We start from the raw sequence: 20,762 nt of genomic DNA on the forward strand, positions 1-20,762 counted from the left end.
TCCGGGGCTTAAGTGGTTAAAGGAAGTTCAATTTCAGTTCAGATTAGCCAAATACATTTTAGGTGCATCAAAACAAAAGGTGTTCAAAGTCTTACAGCCCATTCACACTAGGTGCAGCAACTTTATTAATTTGATCAATGCCAATCAACTTAAAGGGGAGCTGCAGTCTGCTCACATAATTTGTAATAAAAACATCTTTGCCATTCTGAAGCTTCCCTCCAACCACTTTGCGTATTATTTTTATATATACTGTAATTCTGTAATTACTGCCCTGTTTCTTGCAAAGCCACTTGCACACCATGTTTAATGCATTCGAAAAAACAGACACATTTCCAATGCAGAGGTGTGGACATACCCTAAGAGTTTTATTTGTCTCTCAACAGGCAGTTCGGTCTTTATTGTGAGAATAAGGCTCTACCAAATACACGGTTCGAACCATTAATGGGCAGGCTGAATGTACCAAGTTGATCGATCGATCAATTTGGGTACAACCAGCAGCCGGGTTTTACCTGCAATTATCACTAGCGGCTGCTATAGCTGCTAGTAATAATCACTGTCTTCTCCCAGCAAGGACGGCTTCCCCTGCCCGGAGAAGACAATGGCTCGGCAGGAGGGATTCCCGCATCAACACTGTCTGTGTTAAACGAGGAATCACGCAGATTTCTTTCCTGCAACCCGTGAAATTTGCTCTGTGTAGATGCCTCTTTTGCATGTTTGCATGTTTGTGTACCAACTTGGGTACAACAAGTCTGCTGGATTCGCTTGCAATTATCACAAGCCGCTGCTATAGCCGCTAGCCATAATCACTGTCCTCTCCCAGAGGCCGACCTTACGCTTCAATCAGGAAAAAGTGAATTTTAAAGCGTAACTCCACTTTTGTTGAGAAAAAATCATTCCCCGCTGGGTGTTCCCTGTACATTGCAGGGATTATATAACAACCTTTGTTTCAGATTCCTACCTTTTGTTATTCTGAAAAAAATCATTGTTTGTTCCTCTGTGCCTCTGTGCTGAGTGGGTCTAATAGGGGTGGTTTCATAATTATCTATCAGCTGTGGCAGCTGCAAGGCTCCAATGAGGGAAGCTGCTGGGCCTGCATCCCTTTAGATGTGTTCCTATTGGAGTATCTCACCAAAAATGAAATTTTTGTTGCAGGGGATGCCAGAAATCTGACTTGTATCTTAGTGCAGACTTCTGGGAAAATTGGTGAGCCAATCACACAAGCAGGAAATGATGTTTCTGGGGTGTGGTCAGTACACATTCTGTGTACAGAACAGCTCCAGGTAACCATATTTCATTGCATTTTCAGAAAATGACAACAGCTGCAGATTGAAAAGGAAAGGTCATTTTTAATAACATTCAATTACAAAATGACTTGTGTCGCAATTGTATACGCTATATTATTTTTCTTTATTTGCAATTTTTTTCCCCCACAAAAGTGGAGTTACCCTTTAAGTCTAGTACACATGGGCTGAATGTTGGCCATCATCAGCCGGTTCAATAGAAACTGGCTGACATTTGGCCCGTGTTTACAGCACGGCAGCTGGTCTGTCAGAAGCCTGCTGTTCGGCCAGCTTCTGTCAAAGGCTCATGACCGAAAAATGTCTTCTAACCGGCTCCTGATTAGCGCTCCCAGACATTGGCTGAGAGCGCTGCATGGAGTGTTCTGGGGGGGGGCCTTCCCCCTGTCAGAACACAATTGCACAGCAGGGGAGATAGATGTACTAACATTGGATTGTTAGTACAGTGGCTCCGACCTGCGCTGTCAGTTTTTTTTACTAGTGATGTGTACGCGGCTTTAGCACCTTTTCATGCTTTAGCGTTTTGTTGCATGTTTCTAGCAGAGTGAAAATACTCCTGCTGAATAATCCCATTATTCCAATGGGCTCATTCACACCGGAGCATTGTGTCACTTGTTGCCTGTTACATGGAGATTGAAAAAGTACATGAGCTCCCTTGGGGCAGAGTCGCATGTATTTGGACCCAAAGACTTTAATGAGAGTGCCTAAAAAACACATAAAAATGCACGTTTACACGTGTTTTAGGCACTCCCGTTTAGGAATATGTGCTTTTGCCCTTGTACTACAAGCACACATAAACACACGCACAAACATGCAAAAGAGGCATCTACACGGAGAGAATTTCACGGGTTGCAGGAAAAAAAATTGGCTTGATTCCCCGTTCAACACAGACCGTGTTGAAGCGGGAATCCCTCCTGCTGAGCCATTGTCTTCTCAGGCAGGGGTAGCCGTCCCCGCTGGGAGAAGAGAAGTGATTTTTGCTAGCAGCTATAGCAGCCGCTAGTGATAGTTGCAGGTAAAGCCCGGCTTCTGGTTGTACCCAAGTTGATCAATCGATTAACTTGGTACATTCAGCCTGCCCATACACGATTCAAACCATGTATGCCTAAGTTTCCTAGCTATGCTCACAGTAAGGGCAGCTTGACACTGCCCCATTGTGCTTTGGCTAAAGTGCAGCTAACCTATAGTTTTCATGTGTGTTAGCTGCTCTTTCCCATAGACTTCAGTTATGTCCTGCAGTTTTGGTGTGCTTTCAGAAGTCACATCAAAACTCCTGCATGAAAGGGCTCTTTTACATAAGTGGCTGGGTTAAAAACAGGCAGCTGAGCCAGGGGCCTACTTAGAGTATTTGCTGCCTGGGGCTGATCCTATATCTGGCCCCCCCCCCCCCCCCAGGTGGGCAGGTGATGCACCGCACATGTTGTCAAGTGACGTCGCGTGTAGAGCCTCCACGCACTGCAGCCCGGAACCCGAAAGAATGCTCCCCCCCCCCCCCGGTGGCCAGGCCCTCCTCCTGACCTGAGGCGCCAGACAGAAACACTTTTAACTGGCAGTGGCGCACTTACTATGTGCTACTGCCAGTGGCTTCACTAGGGTATCACCTGGTGCAGTAAAACATGGTGCCCCCCCCCCCCCCAAAAAAAAATTATTTTACTGTTTTCTGAAAGTGCCCCAAAGATGCAGCATGCAGGACTTTTGGTGCGCTTTCAGAAAATGCAGAAAAAAACGCGGAACCTAATAGAAATCAATAGGACTGCAGCTATAACTGCGGGTAAAATGTAGGAAGACCCCTTTTACATTTCACAGCCCCCGTACCTCTGGACCCCTTTACATTACAAAGCCCCCTACTTCTGGACCCCTTCACATTACACAGCCCCCATACCTCTGGACCCCTTTACATTACACATCCCCCGTACTTCTGGACCCCTTTACATTACACAGCCCCCATACCTCTGGACCCCTTTACATTACACAGTCCCCGTACTTCTGGACTCCTTCACATTACACAGCCCCCCTACCTCTGGACTCCTTTACGTTACACAGCCCCCGTTATTCTGGACCCCTTTACATTACGTGACCCCCACACCTCTGGACCCCTTTACATTACACAGCCCCGTACTTCTGGACTCCTTCACATTACACAGCCCCCCCTACCTCTTGACTCCTTCACAATACACAGCCCCATACCTCTGGAGCCCTTCACATTACACAGCCCCCATACCTCTGGTCCCCTTCACATTACATAGCCCCCCATACCTCTGGTCCCCTTCACATTACATAGCCCCCCATACCTCTGGGCCCCTTTACAATTCACAGCTGCTGCGCCTCTGGACCCCTTTACATTACGCAGCCCCCGCACCTCTGGACCCCTTTACATTACAGAATGCCCCCACACCTATTGACCCCTTTACATTACACAGCCCCCCACACCTCTGAACCCTTTTACTTTACACAGCCCCCCATGGGCCCCTTTACATTATGCAGCCCCCCATGGGCCCCTTTACATTATGCAGCCCCCCATGGACCCCTTTACATTATGAAGCCCCCCATGGACCCATTTACATTACACAGCCCTCCTATGGACCCCTTTACATTACACAGCCCCCATGTACCCCTTTACATTACATACTCCTCCCATGGACCCCTTTACATTACACAGCCCCCTATGGACCCCTTTACATTACACAGTCCCCCCCATGGACCCCTTTACATTATACAGCACCCCATGGGCCCTTTACATTACACAGCCAACCCCCCTCCCCCATGGTCCCCTTTACTTTATACAGCCCCCCCATGGACCCCTTTACATTATACAGACCCTCCCAGCTCTTCCCCCTCCTACCTTGCTAGGACATGCATTCCTAACATATTAGGGAGACATACGAGAGCAGAGCAGGAGGAACTGAAGCAGAATGGGAGAGAGAAAATCACCAGTGCTGAATAAACAGCAGGAACTGCTGGAGTTATTTTTTCTAGTTAACAGTAGGTGATTGGTTGCTAGGGGGTCCTAGCAACCAATCACCTGCTCATTAACCTAGAAAGTTAACTCCGGCAGTTCCCGCTGTTTATTCAGCACTGGCGATTCTCTCTCTGCCTTTCTGCTTCAGACAGTGCCTCCTGCTCCTCTCTCTTGTGTAAGTTAGCGGCGGAGGCAGTCCGGCGGCCGGCCGTGGGTGTAACCCCTCTGGTGCCCTGACAGTGACACCACTCCAATGTGTGACATCCGGGGCGGATCATCCCCCCCCCCCCATTACGCCACTAAGCTGAGCCACATTTTTATCCTCCCTTGACTGCCTAACTGAAGTCTGAGAATGAGAGGAAAGATCCCTGTTGCCACACATCCGCAGAGTCTTATGATGGTATGAGAGAGACAACCTCAGCCTGGGCGCCTACCAGGCCACACCCCCAATGTGTTTCGCTCCGCCCCTGTAGCTTAGTCATGGGGATATTGGGGCGTGGCCTGGCGAGAGCCCAGGCTAAGGTTGTCTCTCTCATACCACCATAAGATTCTGTGGATGTGCGGGACCAGGGATCTTTCCTCACTTTCTTCCAGTGACTACAGGAGCTGGGGAGAGCTCCATCTCTTGCTGGCACTCCTGCAGTGGAAGCGGCATCACCCACACTACTCCCCACTGTGATTGAGCCTGAGCGGCACACTAAACAAACCGTAAGTCACAGTGAATCCTAAGAATAAAGCTGGACAGGGCTGTCCTCATGTTGTGGTCGCAGCATTTTTTTCATGGGCTTCAGAATTTGACAAGAAACACTGCCCGTGAAACTCGCACATTGATAAGGCTTCTCTGCAATTGGGCGCCACAGGTTTGTAATTAACCACTTAAGCCCCGGAGGATTTGGCTGCTCAAAGACCAGGGCCTATTTTGCGATTCGGCACTACGTGATTTTAACGGACAATTGCGCAGTCGTGCGACGCTGTACCCAAATGAAATTGAGGTCCTTTTTCCCCCCACAAATAGAGCTTTCTTTTGGTGGTATTTGATCACCTGTGTGATTTTTACTTTTTGCGCTATAAACAAAAAATAGCGTCAATTTTGAAAAAATAACAATATTTTTCAAATTTTTTTATATGAAATTCCCCCCCCCCCCAAAAAAAATGTAAAAATCTAAATTTTCTAACATTTTAGGCCAATTTGATTTCTGCTACATATTTTTGGTGAAAAAAATCGCAATAAGCGTATTTTGATTGGTTTGCGCAAAAGTTATTGCGTTTACTAACTAAGGGAAAGATTTTTGTCATTTTTATTATTTTTTTTAACGTAATGGCGGCGATCTGCGATTTTTTTTGTGGGACTGCGACATTGCGGCGGACAGATCGGACCCTTGACTGACATTTTTGACAATTTTGGGGGTACCAGTGACATTACTACAGTAATCAGTGCTATACATATGCACTGTTACTGTAAAAATTACACTGGCAGGGAAGGAGTTAACTTTATTAGAGAGCAAGGGGTTAAGTGTGTCCCTAGGGGCGTGCTTCTAACTGTAAAGGGGCGTGGCTTTTGATGTAACCACAGAGACATACGATCCTACATAGCAGGATCGTATGATCTCTGCTGTTACATCTGGGAGAATGACAGGTGGCTTTGTTTACATTAGCCGCCTGCTTTTCTCCCTCTCTAGCAGGAGATTGCGAGTGACCGGCGAACATCGGAGCCGCCGGTCACTCGCGCGGGGATGCCCGTGAACGAGCGCCTCAGGTGGCGCGCGCTCGCCCCCTATTGGCTCCCAGGCGAGTGACGTACCTCACTTTGCCTGCACGGGGCTGACCGCCGCAGTATATGTACTTGCGGCGGTCGGCAAGTGGTTAAAAAAAAAAATGAAAAATAAAAGGCATCAGGAGGTGGCAGTAGCACCTGAACGCCTGTCAGCGGGTGCTACTTTTCCCTCTGGAACACGATCCACTGCGGATTTCTTTTCAGAGGTAAAAGAGACTCTAGTGTGAATGAGTCTAGGGAGCAGGATTTGACAAGTGAAGACATAATGGAGGGAATTCAATAAAGCTGCTGTACAACTTTTCTGGCCTTAATCCCACTTGGTAATGTATTGCACCAAATTCATGAAGCATTTGCGACACTGGTTCTGACAGCGTCTCATGTACCAACTTCAGATAGTTCTAAAATGCACCACTTTTACATTGTGTGTTTGTGTCCCATTGAATGTGCTAAATGTAAAACTGTAGCTAATTAAGACAAACCCTCTGTGTCTTACATTCATTCTAAAAGTAGCGCAGCATGAGACAAATTCAAGTACAAATTCTAGACAGGTGCATGAAATTGACACATTCTTCACCACTTTTAAAATGCATGAGAGATACTTTCGCAAAATTTGTCAGCGCCATTCTTTTTGAATTCCAGAGAATCTGCTCTAAAGGAAAATCATTATGTAAGGTGTTAGTTGGAGTTTCGATCTTGGGATGACACAGCAATGTCAACCTTGTTCTCCCATTGGATATTAAATACTTTCCTACGTAAAATGTAGAAGACCCTTCAATGTACAGAAAACAATAGAAGCGTATGAAAGAGAGAGCACTTGATGTCTAATACTGGCTGCAAACAATGAATGATTATATTTTGTCACAAAGATAGGGATCTGCTATGCTTGCCTTATAGGAAGATGTTTGTCTCATTAAAAATCATTTAAAAAAAACGTTTTTTTTTGTTGCTAATCCAGTGATGTTGGCCTGCCCAAAGGCAAAACTATGATGAGGTAAAAGTGAAGGGAAGTAGATAGAGAGAGTTTAAAGGCAAACATTAGTGAGCAATGTGAAGGAGATTGGGATTCAGAGTCAACAATAAATTATTTGGCTCTTGAAGAAATATATGATTTTCTTAAATGGGACTCTATGAGAGAAATGAGAATGTTGATGTGCTGATTGCAATGCTGAAATCGGAATAAATGGTAGCAGTGGTAAGGCTGTCTCCTGGTAATACTATTTGAGCAATATTGGGTCTGTCTCCTGATAATACTCTATCTTTGGGTGAAAAGTATTGGAGCATTGTTAGGATTGTCTACTGGTAATATTTTATCTTTATGTGATTAGAATTGGAGCAGTGGCAGGGCTGTCTCTTGATAATGCTCTATCCTTGCGTGAATAGTATTTGAGCAGTGGTAGGGGTATCTCCTGATAATGCTCTAACCTTGGAGGAATAGTATTGGAGTAGTTACATAGTTACATAGTTACATAGTTGGTGAGGTTGAATAAAGACAAAAGTCCATCCAGTTCAACCTGTGTAGATGTGTGTGGCTGTAATCATCTTGCATACCCCTGAATGTTCTGATCTTTGAGATGTACGTCTAAGAGTCTTTTGAAAGCCACCATACTACCCGCAGAAACCACCTCATGTGGTAGAGAATTCCACAATCTTGTAGCCCTAACAGTAAAGAACCCCCCACGTTGCCTGAGGTTAAAACGCTTCTCCTCTAATCGCATTGTATGCCCCCGAGTTCTCATGCAATCCCTTCGACTGAACAGCTTTTTTTCTAAGCCTAGATCCCCATTTAGATATTTAAAAATTGCTATCATGTCCCCCCTCAGGCGTCTCTTCTCCAGGGAGAATAAATCAAGCGATTGCAGACGCTCCTCATAATCAAGGTCCTCCAATCCCCTAATTAGTTTAGTTGCCCTTCTCTGGACTCTCTCCAGCTCCAACACATCCCTTCTGAGGACTGGTGACCAGAACTGGACCGAATACTCCAGATGAGGTCGGACCAGAGTTTTATAAAGTGGAAGGATTATAGTCTTATCTCTGGAATACATCCCTTTCTTTATGCATGCTAATATTCTGCTAGCCTTGGCAGCTGCCGCTTGACATTGCATGCTGTTGCCTAGTCTATCATCAACCAAGACTCCCAGATCCTTCTCCATTTTTGATTCTCCCAAGGGTTCCCCTCCTAACGTGTATTGTGCTTTTATGTTTTTAGTCCCCAAGTGTAAAACCTTACATTTCTCCACGTTAAACCTCATTTGCCATGTCTTTGCCCACTCCGTTATTTTGTCCAGGTCATTCTGTAGGATATCTGCTTCATGCTGTGCTGTTATTGCCCTGCCTAATTTTGTGTCATCTGCAAAAACTGATATTGAACTACTGATCCCGTCCTCAATGCTGTTTATGAATAAAGTGAACAAGGTTGGTCCTAGGACTGAGCCTTGGGGGACCCCGCTTACTACCTCAGACCAGTCTGAGTACGCGCTGTTTATTACCACCCTTTGGACACGCCCTTTTAGCCAGTTCCGTATCCAAGAGCAAACCCTGCTGTCGATACCTGCAGACCTTATTTTATAAATTAAGCGCTTATGGGGAACTGTATCAAACGCCTTAGCAAAATCTAGGTACACCACATCCACTGGTCTGCCCCTATCTAGCTCACAGCTCACCTCCTCGTAGAATGTTAAGAGATTGGTTTGACAAGAACGCCCATTTGTAAACCCGTGCTGGTTACTACTGATGATGCTGTTGTCCTTAGCAAACTCTAAGATATAGTCCCTTATCATCCCCTCCAGAAGTTTACATACTACTGATGTCAGGCCTATAATTTCCCAGTATATGCCTCTGACCCTTTTTGAATATCGGAATCACGTTAGCTTTCCTCCACTCCCCTGGTACATCTCCTGTCCTAATACTGTCCGCAAAGATCAGGAACAGTGGTCTGGATATAACCTTACTGAGTTCCTTGAGTACTCTCGGATGCATGCCATCCGGGCCTGGTGATTTGTTTGTGTTGAGTTTATCCAGCCTTTCCCTGATTTCACCCTCTGTTAGCCATAGTGGCAAGTCCTGTGTATTACTACTAACCATACAGTCATGGTCAGTGTACCCCTCCGATTCCTGTGTAAAGACTGATGAGAAAAAAGCATTCAGCACGGTTGCTTTTTCAGTGTCCTCTGTAACCATCCTCCCATCATTGTTAATTATGTGTGCAATATGCTCTGCCCTAGTTTTTTTGCTGTTGATATACTTAAAGAATTTCTTTGGGTTTTTTTTGCTATCCTCCGCTATTTGTCTCTCAAAGTCTATTTTAGCCATCTTGATTTTGTGTTTACACTTCCTATTTGCCTCCTTGTATTGGTCGAAAGCCAATACTGTGCCCTCTGATTTATATTTCCTGAAGGCCAATTTTTTTCCCCTAATAAGTTTTTTAACGCTCCGGTTTAGCCAGCCAGGTTTGGCTTTGTCCCTTCTAAATTTATTTCCCATAGGAATGCACTGCAAGATGCCTTTGCTTAATATGTTCCTAAAGCATTCCCATTTTTCCTCTGTGGTCAGGGATCCCAGGGTTCGGTCCCAGTTTACCCTTTCCATCAACAAGTACAATTTTGCAAAGTTTGCCCTTCTGAAGTTAAGAGTTCTTATGTTCCCCACTTGCCTTGCTATATTGTTATTTACACTAAATGTGATCATCCTGTGATCGCTAGAGCCCAGGTTGTCCTGGACTCCTACCTCCGAGATTAGGTCTGGGTCATTAGTGATCAATAGATCCAGGATTGCATTTTCTCTAGTCGGAGAATCCACCAACTGTGACATGTAATTATCCTGTAAGGTAGGGCTTTCTCCAGATAATGCTCTATCCTTGGGTGAATAGTATTGGAGCAGTGTTAGGGCTGTCTCCTTATAATGCACTATCCTTGTGTGAATATCATTGGAGCAGTGGCAAGGCTGTCTCCTGATAATGCTCTATCCTTGGGTGAATAGTATTAGAGCAGTGGTAGGGGTGTCTCGGGGTAATGCTCTATCCTTGCGTTAAAAGTATTGGGGCAGTGGTAGGACTGTATCCAGATAATGCTCTATCCTTGCATGAATTTTGGAGCAGTGGTAGGGCTGTCTCCAGATAATGCTCTATCCTTGGGTGAATAGTATTGGAGCAGTGGTAGGGGTGTCTCCTGATAATGCTCTATCTTTGGGTGAATTGTATTTGAACAGTGGTAGGGCAGTCTCCTTATAATGCTCTATCCTTGGGTGAACTCTATTGGAGCAGTGATAGGGTTATCTCCTGATAATTTTCTATCTTTGGGTGAATAGTATTTGAGCAGTGGTAGGGCAGTCTCCTTATAATGCTCTATCCTTGGGTGAATTGTATTGGAGCAGTGATAGGGTTGTCTCCTGATAATTCTCTACCTTGGGTAAATAGTATTGGAGCAGTGGTAGGGCTGTCTTCTGATAAAGCTCTATCCTTGGGTTAATAGTATTGGAACATTGGTAGGGGTGTCTCCTGATAATGCTCTATCCTTGGGTGAATAGTATTGGAGCAATGGTAGGGCTGTCTCCTGATAATGCTCTATCCTTGGGTGAATAGTATTAGAGCAACGGTAGGGCAGTCTCCTGATAATGCTCTATCCTTGGGTGAGTAGTATTGGAGCAGTGGTAGGGCTTTCTCCTGACAATGCTCCATCCTTTGGTGAATAGAGTGTAAACTATGAGATTAGGATCTGTTTGCTGTATCCCTGACAGAAATGTGTAAAACTGTCTATGAGAAAAAATTGTCTCTTTTTCGCCTTAAAAACATTTTCTTCCTCTCTCAAATATGCAGTTTAAGTTTTTTTTTTTTTTTGTGAAACAAACAAAGAAAATTTCTTGACTAATGTTTGACCAAACTGTAGATAGTGTTATTTCAAAATTCTGTGGTACACACTGCACACTGTTGGTGCAGCGATCTCCCCTGCTGTGATATTGTATTCTGGCAGGGGTACTCCCCCAGCCAGAATATACTGATCAGTGCTCACAGCCTTTGGCTGCGAGCACTCATTGGATGCTGGTTTTCCATCATGTACCTTTCGACCAAACTGGTCAAAGGGACTAGCCGATTTTCAGACAGTGTGTACACAGCTTTAGGTTTTAACCATAACCCAACTTGTAACTCTAAGCCTAAAAGTTACTTTTCCTGTAAACTCAGTCCTAAAACAAACCCTCTCTTTGACACCAACCCTCCCTTAATCCCAATCTTAACACCAATTCTAACTGTAACCTTAGTCTATCACTAATGCTCTTTTAAATAAACCTAACCAGGAATTTATGGACTGAGTAGTAACCTTTTTCTGTGCTTAAAGTTACTGGCACTGAAGTCCTACTTTGGATAAAACTGGAAGACCAGCAATGCCCTACTCTGACTGTTCCTAAAAATTGTTTTCTTTCCCCCCCCTACTCCTACCCATCCTGCGTAATCCGGATGTAGCACCTTCCTAGGTAGGTGCTGGGTATTAGATATGTTAGCTTTAGTTTTGTTTTGATAGGTGAATCTAGTTTCCACACAGTAGGCAGTGTGGCTGTGTTTAATCAAAGAGAAAAAAGGCCGGCACCACAATGTCTCAAATCAGATCACAATACGAACTCTGCAGCAGTTCGGCTGGTTTCTGAATTTCTGTAGAAGTCTTCTCTGGTTCCGTCCACAAAGCTGGACTTTCTGTGCCTGTCTCTGGACTCGGCCTTAGCTAGAATGCTCCTTCCTCTGGACAAAATCAAGAAATTGCAGGCTGCAATCGCCTCCTGCTGTCCAACAAATGGTCATCCCTCCGAACTTGCATGCTGGTGAAGGGCCTGATTGTGTCTACCCTCGAGGCAGTTCCGTTTGTACAGTTCCATACGAGGTCCCTGCAAAGGGAAATTCTGACCAAATGGGACAAGACTCCGCAGATCCGGCCGAGTCGGGGCACGAAGGAGTCCCTGATATGCTGGCTTTGTTCTGCAGTGCTTCGGCTGGGAAATTCCTTCCTCTCCTTGTATTGGACAGTGGTCACCACGGATGCCAGCCTGTCCGGCTAGGGAGGAATCTTCGGCAAGCATTCTGCTCAGGGGATCTGGACGCTGGAAGAGTCCATTCTCCCGATCAATGTCTTGGAACTCCAAGTGACCAGACTGTGTCTGGATAATTGGATGGATCATCTTCAGTGTTGTCCAGTGTGCATTCAATCGGACAATGCCACGGCCGTGGCTTATGTCAATCCCCAAGGGGGCACAAGAAGTGTCCTGGCGGCTCTGGAGGTGGCCAGCATACCTAAGATAGGCAGAACAGTCTGTTCCAGCCCTCTCCGCCGTACACATGCCCGGGGTGGAAAATTGGCAGGCGGATTACCTCAGTCGGCAGGCGTTGGACCACGGGGAGTGCTCCCTTCATCCAGAGGTGTTTCATCAGCTGTGTCTTTTGGTGGGATACCCCCGAAATTGGCGTCTCGGCTCAACAGAAAGATGCAGAGGTTCGTGGCTCAGTCAAAGTATCCTCTGGCGAATGCCACAGACATGCTGGTGGCCTTGTTGGGTCAGTATCCTCTGATTTACGCCTTCCCTCCTCTTCTCTCAAGCTTCTGCCAAGACATACGCAGGATCGAGGCAGAAGAAGATGATTCAAGTCATCTTAGTGGCTCTGGACTGGCCTCGCTGGGCTTGGTATGCCAATTTGGTGCGGCTGGTCGCTGACGTTCCTTGGCAGCCTTCTCTCAGGGAGGATCTGCTGCCCTGAGGACTGATCTTCCATCCTGCTTTACAGTCGCTGGCTTTGACGGCTTGGCTGTTGAACGCCAGGTGCTGAAGGATAGGGGTTTATCTGAGTCGGTGATTCCTACACTGTTGAAAGCTACGAAATCTACCTCTAGAAAGATCTACCATTGTACATGGAATATGTACATTGCATGGTGTGAGTCTCTTGGGGTTCTCCCTTGCTCCTTCTTGGTGGCTCGCATCTAGACCTTCTTTCATCAGGGGGGTTGAACAGAAATTGTCCTTGAGGTGGTCTTCTTCCAATGACCTTTGGCCACACACTCCCTGGTGCATACTTCAGGGTGTCCAACATTTGGTTCCTCCAGTGCGGGCTCCTTTGCCACCTTGAGATTTTAATTTGGTGCTTTCAGCTCTACAGACGCCTCCCTTCGAAAATATTCGGGAGATTCCCCTGCTTACGCTGTCCCAGAAGGTGGTCTTTTTAGTGGCTATCACCTCTGTGCGCAGGGTGTCGGAACTGGCGGCAGTTCAGCTTACCTGGTGATTCACAGGGATAAGGTGGTTCTTCGCCCCTGTCCGTCGTTCCTTCCAAAGGTTATCTCTGATTTTCATTTGAATGAAGACATTGTGTTGTCTTCCCTGTGCCCTAGGCCTAAACATTCTAAGGAAATTACCTTGCATGCCTTGGATGTGGTCCGGGCAATATGGTGGCAGCTACAGACTCTTTCAGGAAGTCAGACTCTCTCTTTGTGCTCACGGATGGACCTTGAAAAGGGTTGTTCGTTTCCTCTGCGACCATTTCCAGATGGATCAGACAGACGGTGGTTCAGGCTTATTCCATCAAGGGTCAGGTTCCTCCTTTCCCTGTCAAGGCGCTCTCTAATAGGGCGCTTATTACCTCCTGGGCTTTCTGTCATCAGGCTTCTGTGACGCAGGCTTGCAAGGTGGCCACCAGGTCATTGGTGCACACTTATAAAGTGGATGTGTTGGCATCTGTGGATGCTTCTTTTGGCTGCAAGGTTTTGCAGGCTGCTGTTTAAGAGTACCTGATCTTCTCTGAGAGTGTGTTGTTTTTTTTCAGGTGGGCTTCAGTTGTTTGGTTGAGCTCCTTTTGCCTGGTTGGCTACTGTTTAGCCTTGGAATTTTTTTGTTGTTCCCACCCCTCATGTTTAACACTGCTTTGGGACGTCCCGATGGTTATGAATATCAGGAGCTGTGTCCATCAATGAGCAAAAGAGAAAATGGGATTCTTAGCGGTTTTCGGAACACAGCACGGCACACGGAGGGGAACACCGTTTAACAGATAAGCTGCCTGTTTTAATCACCTATCTTGTAAGTGTTCTTAATCTGGTGTGTTATTAAAAAGCAATAGACAGTCTGCGCTATGAAAGTGTCCTGCTCTTTGTTTTATGCAAATTTATATGGTGGAATCTGTGAGTCCTGCATTATCGGGAGGAGGATCACCCTCTGCTTTCATACATTTGGCCATATTGGATCTCTGTAATGGAGGTCATCTTCATTTGGTAAGAGGCGGTGTGATCAGTGTGTCTGGTGGTGGTTCTCCGGATCTACAGCTTTGCACCTTTTTTGCTTGAAGTGGACACTAAAGGACTGTCTGGTCCAGTCAGTTTGGGCCTTTTCTATAGGAGTAGCGCCACAGTATTTACAATATTTCTACTTGTATCTGTTTATCATTCCAGATTTGTGTGGCTGCTTTCCATCTCTTTTATTAATTTTTATTATTATTGTGAGTGTTAGCGCAGCAATATTGCCATTTATAATATTATTGCCATGAAAAATACAACAGTATTGACTTGAAACGGAACATAAGGAAACAGGACACAATGTGCAAGGTTAAATGTGCTGAGCTTGAAAATTAAAATTATGAAAGAAAATAATATTCTTAAAACCTTATATTATAGTGGTGTAACTGTGATGGGGCCCCATAGCAACACTATTGTAGCACACACTGTTTTTTTTTTTTTTAATCAGCGGGATTGCAGTTAAAAAACATAAGGTCGCAACATTTGCACAGAAAAAAAAAATATATAAAATTGAGCAATTGTGAGGCTAGAATCTACAGTACATTACAGTTGACCATTGAAAACATAAGATTGCAATCACATTGCAAAATAGTAAGAGAATCGTGAATGAAACATGCGTTACATCAAGTATTCAAATAAACAATACATCTGGTAAACAACCAGCCCACCATATAGATTTATAAGCAGATGATGGGTTATGGTCTTTAGGTTATCGCATACCTTTTAATGTCATCTTAGTCCCATGATATGTGCAATCCTGGGTTATTGCTAAAATTGTCACATATTAACTGATTTCCTTACTAAAACAAACTATATTTGCAGTAGAATTATCCAAAATGATTTCCCAGTTGCGTTCATTGCCTGGATAAACCACGATGCAGCTAGATAATACAGGGCCCCCTCTTCTACTGAGACCCATTGGAGAAGCATAGCTTACTACTCTTAGGTTTGATGCAACATACAAACAAAAATTAAAGGAAGAAAACTGAGCAACTGAACAGGTTCCCATTTTCGGTATGCTCATTAACAATGCCAAATGTATTACAGTCATTTGAACAAACATTACATATATTTTTTCAAACAAAGTTGAAGATCTTACTGAAGTAAAGATCCATCCATGTAAAGACATTGTAACAAATGAGCAAAATTACCTTGTAAACCTTCCCGAAGGCTCCATCACCTAGCTCACTCAAAATTTCCCAAGTCTGTTCTGGATTAATGTCACGTGTGAGCCAAGGACTTTCCACCATGTGCTTCTTATCCCCTCCATATCCAAAAAGCTTTAAGATAAATGCCATGATTAAACTTCAGAGCATTTGTAAGTGTAAACTCTTTGCAGAGTAGCGTGGACACTCTGGCAGAACTACACTTCCTTTCTCTCAGTGAGACACAAGGTGCAGGAAGCTGGGTGATGGGTGACAGAAACCATATATCAAAATATTCCCCTCCTCCTCACCACATCTTTATTAGTGATGAAGCCTCACTAAGGGGGCTGAGTAGGATCGGAGTTTGAAAAGTAGGCTTCTTTTATTGTTATGACAGCCAAGTACTCAGTTTCTGTTTCTGCTGGTTATTTATAGAGATAAAAACCTACACCGTAGATCCCTCTCACTCCCTTAACTTTTCTTTTGAGAGGAGGGATGTCATACATGAACACTGGTGGCAACTGTAATTGCCATAATATCAAAATGGTTAAACAAATAGATCTGCCTCAGGTGGGATTCACCAAAAATTCAATAGGTTAAACAAAAGTAGATTTTGCGCAACTAACTCCAAAAATCCAGTGTGTATATTTCATGACTGAACCAGTACCCAACTTTATTCAGCCCATTGCTGAAAAAGGAAAAACTAGTAAAGTGGATTCCCTTACTGGTTCACTTCCAAAACTAGCTGATCACCTCTGCTGACCAAGCAGTGATTCAATGTACTACATTTATTAAGATGCCATAATACATAAGCTTATGGGTACAGCACATCATCAGTGACATAATTGTCCTAGTTATGGTCAAAGATTAGCCCCATACAGCTGAGAAAGTAAAATAATAAGCAATATATTTTACTCAGTTACTGGTTCATCTCACTCTGGCAATGATGGATTTACTCATCATTAGACAGCAGTGGCTAGAATGTACCTTCATTTCCTTGATAGGGGTCACCAGTTACTGTGAAGTCTCTGCACAAATAGTTATTATGTACTGGAGCCAGCAGAGAGGAATAATCGCTATACTCTACTCTCATTTTGACTGTAGTGTTACATAGTTACATAGTTTGTGAGGTTGAAAAAAGACATCAGTTCATCCAGTTCAACCTATGATGTGTATGTGTGTGTTTGCTGTTAACCGTACATTGTATACCCCTTTATATTGTGGTCTTTAAGGTGCCCATCTAATAGTTTTTTGAAACTATCGATGCTCCCTGCTGATACCACTGCTTGTGGAAGAGAATTCCACATCCTTACTGCTCTGACAGTAAAGAACCCCCTACGTATTTTAAGGATAAACTGTTTTTCCTCTAGTTTTAGTGAGTGGCCGCGTGTCTTATTGTTTTCCCTTTCCCTAAAAAGTTTGTTCCTTATGCTAGGGTCCTCACCAGTACAGTATTTGTACATTGATATCATATCCCCTCTCAAGCGTCTCTTCTCCAGAGAGAATAAGTTCAATGCCTGTAGTCTTTCCTCATAGCCGATGTCCTCCATTCCCCTAATTATTTTTGTTGCTCTTCTCTGGACTCTCTCCAGTTCCAGCACATCCTTTCTGAGGACCGGTGCCCAGAATTGGACAGAATACTCCAGATGTGGCCGGACCAGAGTCTTGTAGAGTGGGAGAATAATCTCTTTATTTCTGGAGTGAATCCCCTTTTTTATACATGCCAGTATTCTGTTGGCTTTGCTTGCAGTGGCTTGGCATTACATGCCACTGCCAAGCCTGTTGTCCACTAGTACCCCCAGATCCTTTTCTATCTTAGATTCACCCAGAGGTTTCCCCCCTAGTGAGTAGCTTGCTTTCGTTTTTCTGACGCCAAAGTGCATTACTTTACATTTTTCAACATTAAACCTCATCTGCCATTTAGTTGCCTACCACATTATTTTGTTCAGGTCCGCTTGTAAGGTTTCCACATCCTGCATAGAAGATATTGGCATGCTTAGTTTAGTATCGTCCGCAAATACCGAGATTGTCCTGGATATCCCCTCCTCTAGGACGTTTATGAATGAATTAAACAGTATATAATAGTAAATGGTGTAGCGCTGTAGGATAACAATAAAGGTGTCCTCCAAGACAATATTGTGTAGTCCCAAAAACATGCAAATACTCCAAACTCCAAAAGCCAAGTGCAAGGATAGCCACCACCAAAGGAATTAGATTGGCCTCTTACCACAACACCATGATCCTCATTACAGGGATCATGGTCAGCGGGAAATCGAATCTGGAGCTGCAACAAGATCTCACACCAGCTTCCTTATTGATCGTACCCGCTCCTCTCAATAAAGATGTATATGGAAAAAAAAGGGGGATAACTTCCATAGTGTAACACCGTCAAGAGACTTTATTTGTAAATAAAACACCGAAATGGCAACTCACATTTTAGCTGGAGTGATAAGCGTGTAGCATGGAGTATCCTTAACCCAGTATCCCACCAGGAAAATGGCCACCGCGTCCCCTCGTTAGTCACAACGTGACGTGCTGCAGGCTCCTCCTACGCGTTTCGTTACAATTCTGACGTCAGGCACATCCTGCGGCATGTCACGCTGTGACTAATGAGGGGACGCGGCGGCCATTTCCTGGTGGGATACCGGGTTAAGGATACTCCATGCTACACGCTTATCACTCCAGCTAAAATGTGAGTTGCCATTTCGGTGTTTTATTTACAAATAAAGTCTCTTGACGGTGTTACACTATGGAAGTTGTCCCCCTTTTTTTCCATATACATCTTTATTGAGAGGAGCGGGTACGATCAATAAGGAAGCCGGGATGAGATCTTGTTGCAGCTCCACATTCGATTTCCCGCTGACCATGATCCCTGTAATGAGGATCATGGTGTTGTGGTAAGAGGCCAATCTACTGTAATTCCTTTGGTGGTGGCTATCCTTGCACTTGGCTTTTGGAGTTTGGAGTATTTGCATGTTTTTGGGACTACACAATATAGTCTTGGAGGACTTCTTTCAAGATCACTATTAACATCATTGTGGGTTATGTGCGGATACTTAAAGGACTGATGGACTGCATGGTTCACCTTTATTGTTATCCTACAGCGCTACACCATTTACTATTATATACGATTTGTGATCTGGTTTCTCTGATTCAGGATCAGGTGTTGGCAGCTGTACTGATTGTTTTTATTTAATTGAATGCATAATTTTATTATGCGCAGCAAATCTCCCATATTAAATGAATTAAACAGGATTGGCCCCAGGACAGAACCTTGGGGGACCCCACTTTCCACACTTGCCCAATGCGAGTACTCCCCATTTATCACCACCCTCTGGACTCTCCCCTGGAGCCAGTTTTCTATCCAGGTACTCACCCTATGGTCCATACCTACGTACCGTACCTTAGTTTGTACAGTAAGCGTTTGTGGGGGACTGTGTCAAATGCCTTTGCAAAGTCCAGATACACCACATCTACAGGCCTTCCTTTGTCTAGATGGCAACTCACTTCATCGTAGAAGGTTAATAGATTGGTCTGGCAAGAACGATTTTTCATGAATCCATGCTGGTTACTACTCATAATACAGTTTTCATTACTAAAGTCTTGTAAAAAGTCCCTTAACATCCCCTCCAAAATCTTGCAGACTACAGATGTTAGGCTGACCGGTCTATAGTTACCCGGGATATATCTTGGCCCTTTTCTTAAATATTGGTACCACATTGGCTTTTTTCCAATCTGCTGGCACCATACCCATCTGTAGACTATCCTTAAAGATCAAGAATAATGATCTGGCTATCACCTGACTGAGCTCCTTAAATACCCTCGGGTGCAAGCCATCCGGTCACGGTGATTAATTTATGTTAAGTTTCTCTAGTTTAGTTCTAAGTTTATCTTCTGTTAACCATAGTTGTACTTCCTGAGGTGTATTATTTAATGTATCATTACAAGCTGGGTTAGTGTAGCCCCCCGATTCTTTTGTGAAGACTGAAGAAAAGAAATTATTTAACACTTTCACCTTCTCTCTGTCCTCTGTGGCCAGCTTCCCTTTGTCATCTTTTATGGGGCCAATGTGTTCTGGCCTCACTTTCTTACTATTTATATACTTAAAGAATTTCTTGTTTTTTTTTTTACTCTATTCCACTATATGTCTCTCGTGTTCAATTTTAGCAGCCTTGATTTCGCCTTTACATCTCTTATTGCACTCTTTGTAATGCTTGAATGCTGCCAATGACCCCTCAGCCTTGTATTTTTTAAAGGCATTTTCTTTAGTATTAATATGCATTTTCATGTTGGAGTTTAGCCACCCAGGGTTTACTTTTGCTCTTTTAAATGTATTCCCCTTTGGAATGCACTGGCCAATCCCTTTGTTTAGTATGCTCTTGAAGCACTCCCATTTTTCCTCCGTGTTCTTTGTTCCCAGGGTTCTATCCCACTTGATATTTTCTAGCAAAGAGCGCAGTTTTTGGAAATTGGCTCTTTTGAAATTCAGTGTCCTTATATTACCCTTGTGTTTCCTATAACTATGATTAATACTGAAACTAATTGACCTATGGTCACTGTTTCCTAAGTTGCCCCGTATTTCTATATCCGTGAGCAGGTCTGTATTGTTGGTAATCAGTAGGTCTAGTACCGCATTGTTTCTTGTTGGTGCGTTCACCATCTGACCCATGAAATTGTCCTGAAAAACATTTAGGAACTGCCGAGCCTTGGATGAATGTGCGGTTCCTTCTGCCCAGTCTATATCTGGATAATTAAAGTCCCCCATTATAATGGCATTTCCCATCCTTGCTGCCAATCCAATCTGTGAAAGGAGGTCCGCCTCCCCCTCCTCCCTCTGGTTTGGGGGTCTATAGAATACGCCCAATATTACTTTTCCCATAGTGCCTTCCCTTTGAAGTTCTACCCATAGGGATTCTACCTTGTCCATAGCTCCATTATTAATATCATCCCTCATATTTACCTGTACATTGTTCTTAATATACAGACATACCCCTTCCCCTTTTTTACCTTCTCTAGCTCTAAAAGGGAATACCCCTGAATGGTCGCCAGCCAATCATGAGAGCTATCAAACCAAGTCTCTGTAATCCCCACAAAATCTAAGTCCTCCTTATACATCAGCAGCTCCAGCTCTCCCATCTTGTTGGCCAGGCTTCTAGCATCGGTGTACAAACCTCGTAATTTTGTACGGTTGCATACTACATCCTCGTTTGATGTTGTTTTTATGCTGCTCTTGCGATTTTTCCCCATACCCACCTTGGATTTAGGAAATCTGAACACCCTACCGCTAATGTCCCCATTTGTGCCCGCTGAACCTTGCTCCCCACTGGCTAA

The 20,762-nt window shown here is 44.3% G+C and overlaps 2 protein-coding genes across 2 annotated transcripts in view; one reads left to right on the forward strand and one right to left on the reverse strand.

Moving 5' to 3' along the window:
- Positions 1-15,659, reverse strand: part of LOC309554161 (uncharacterized protein) — a 128,652-nt gene extending 112,993 nt beyond the window's left edge. The window contains exon 1 of the mRNA XM_082255768.1: positions 15,438-15,659. Within this exon, the coding sequence (XP_082111894.1) occupies positions 15,438-15,584 (147 nt within the window). The 5' untranslated portion in view covers positions 15,585-15,659. The remainder of the gene's footprint in view (positions 1-15,437) is intronic.
- The window catches only part of NCAPH (non-SMC condensin I complex subunit H), a 207,752-nt gene that overhangs the window by 173,382 nt on the left and 13,608 nt on the right, over positions 1-20,762 (forward strand). The window lies entirely within an intron of this gene.

Source organism: Pelophylax lessonae (assembly GCF_965119305.1).
Source record: "Pelophylax lessonae genome assembly, chromosome: 4".
Taxonomy (NCBI): domain Eukaryota; kingdom Metazoa; phylum Chordata; class Amphibia; order Anura; family Ranidae; genus Pelophylax; species Pelophylax lessonae.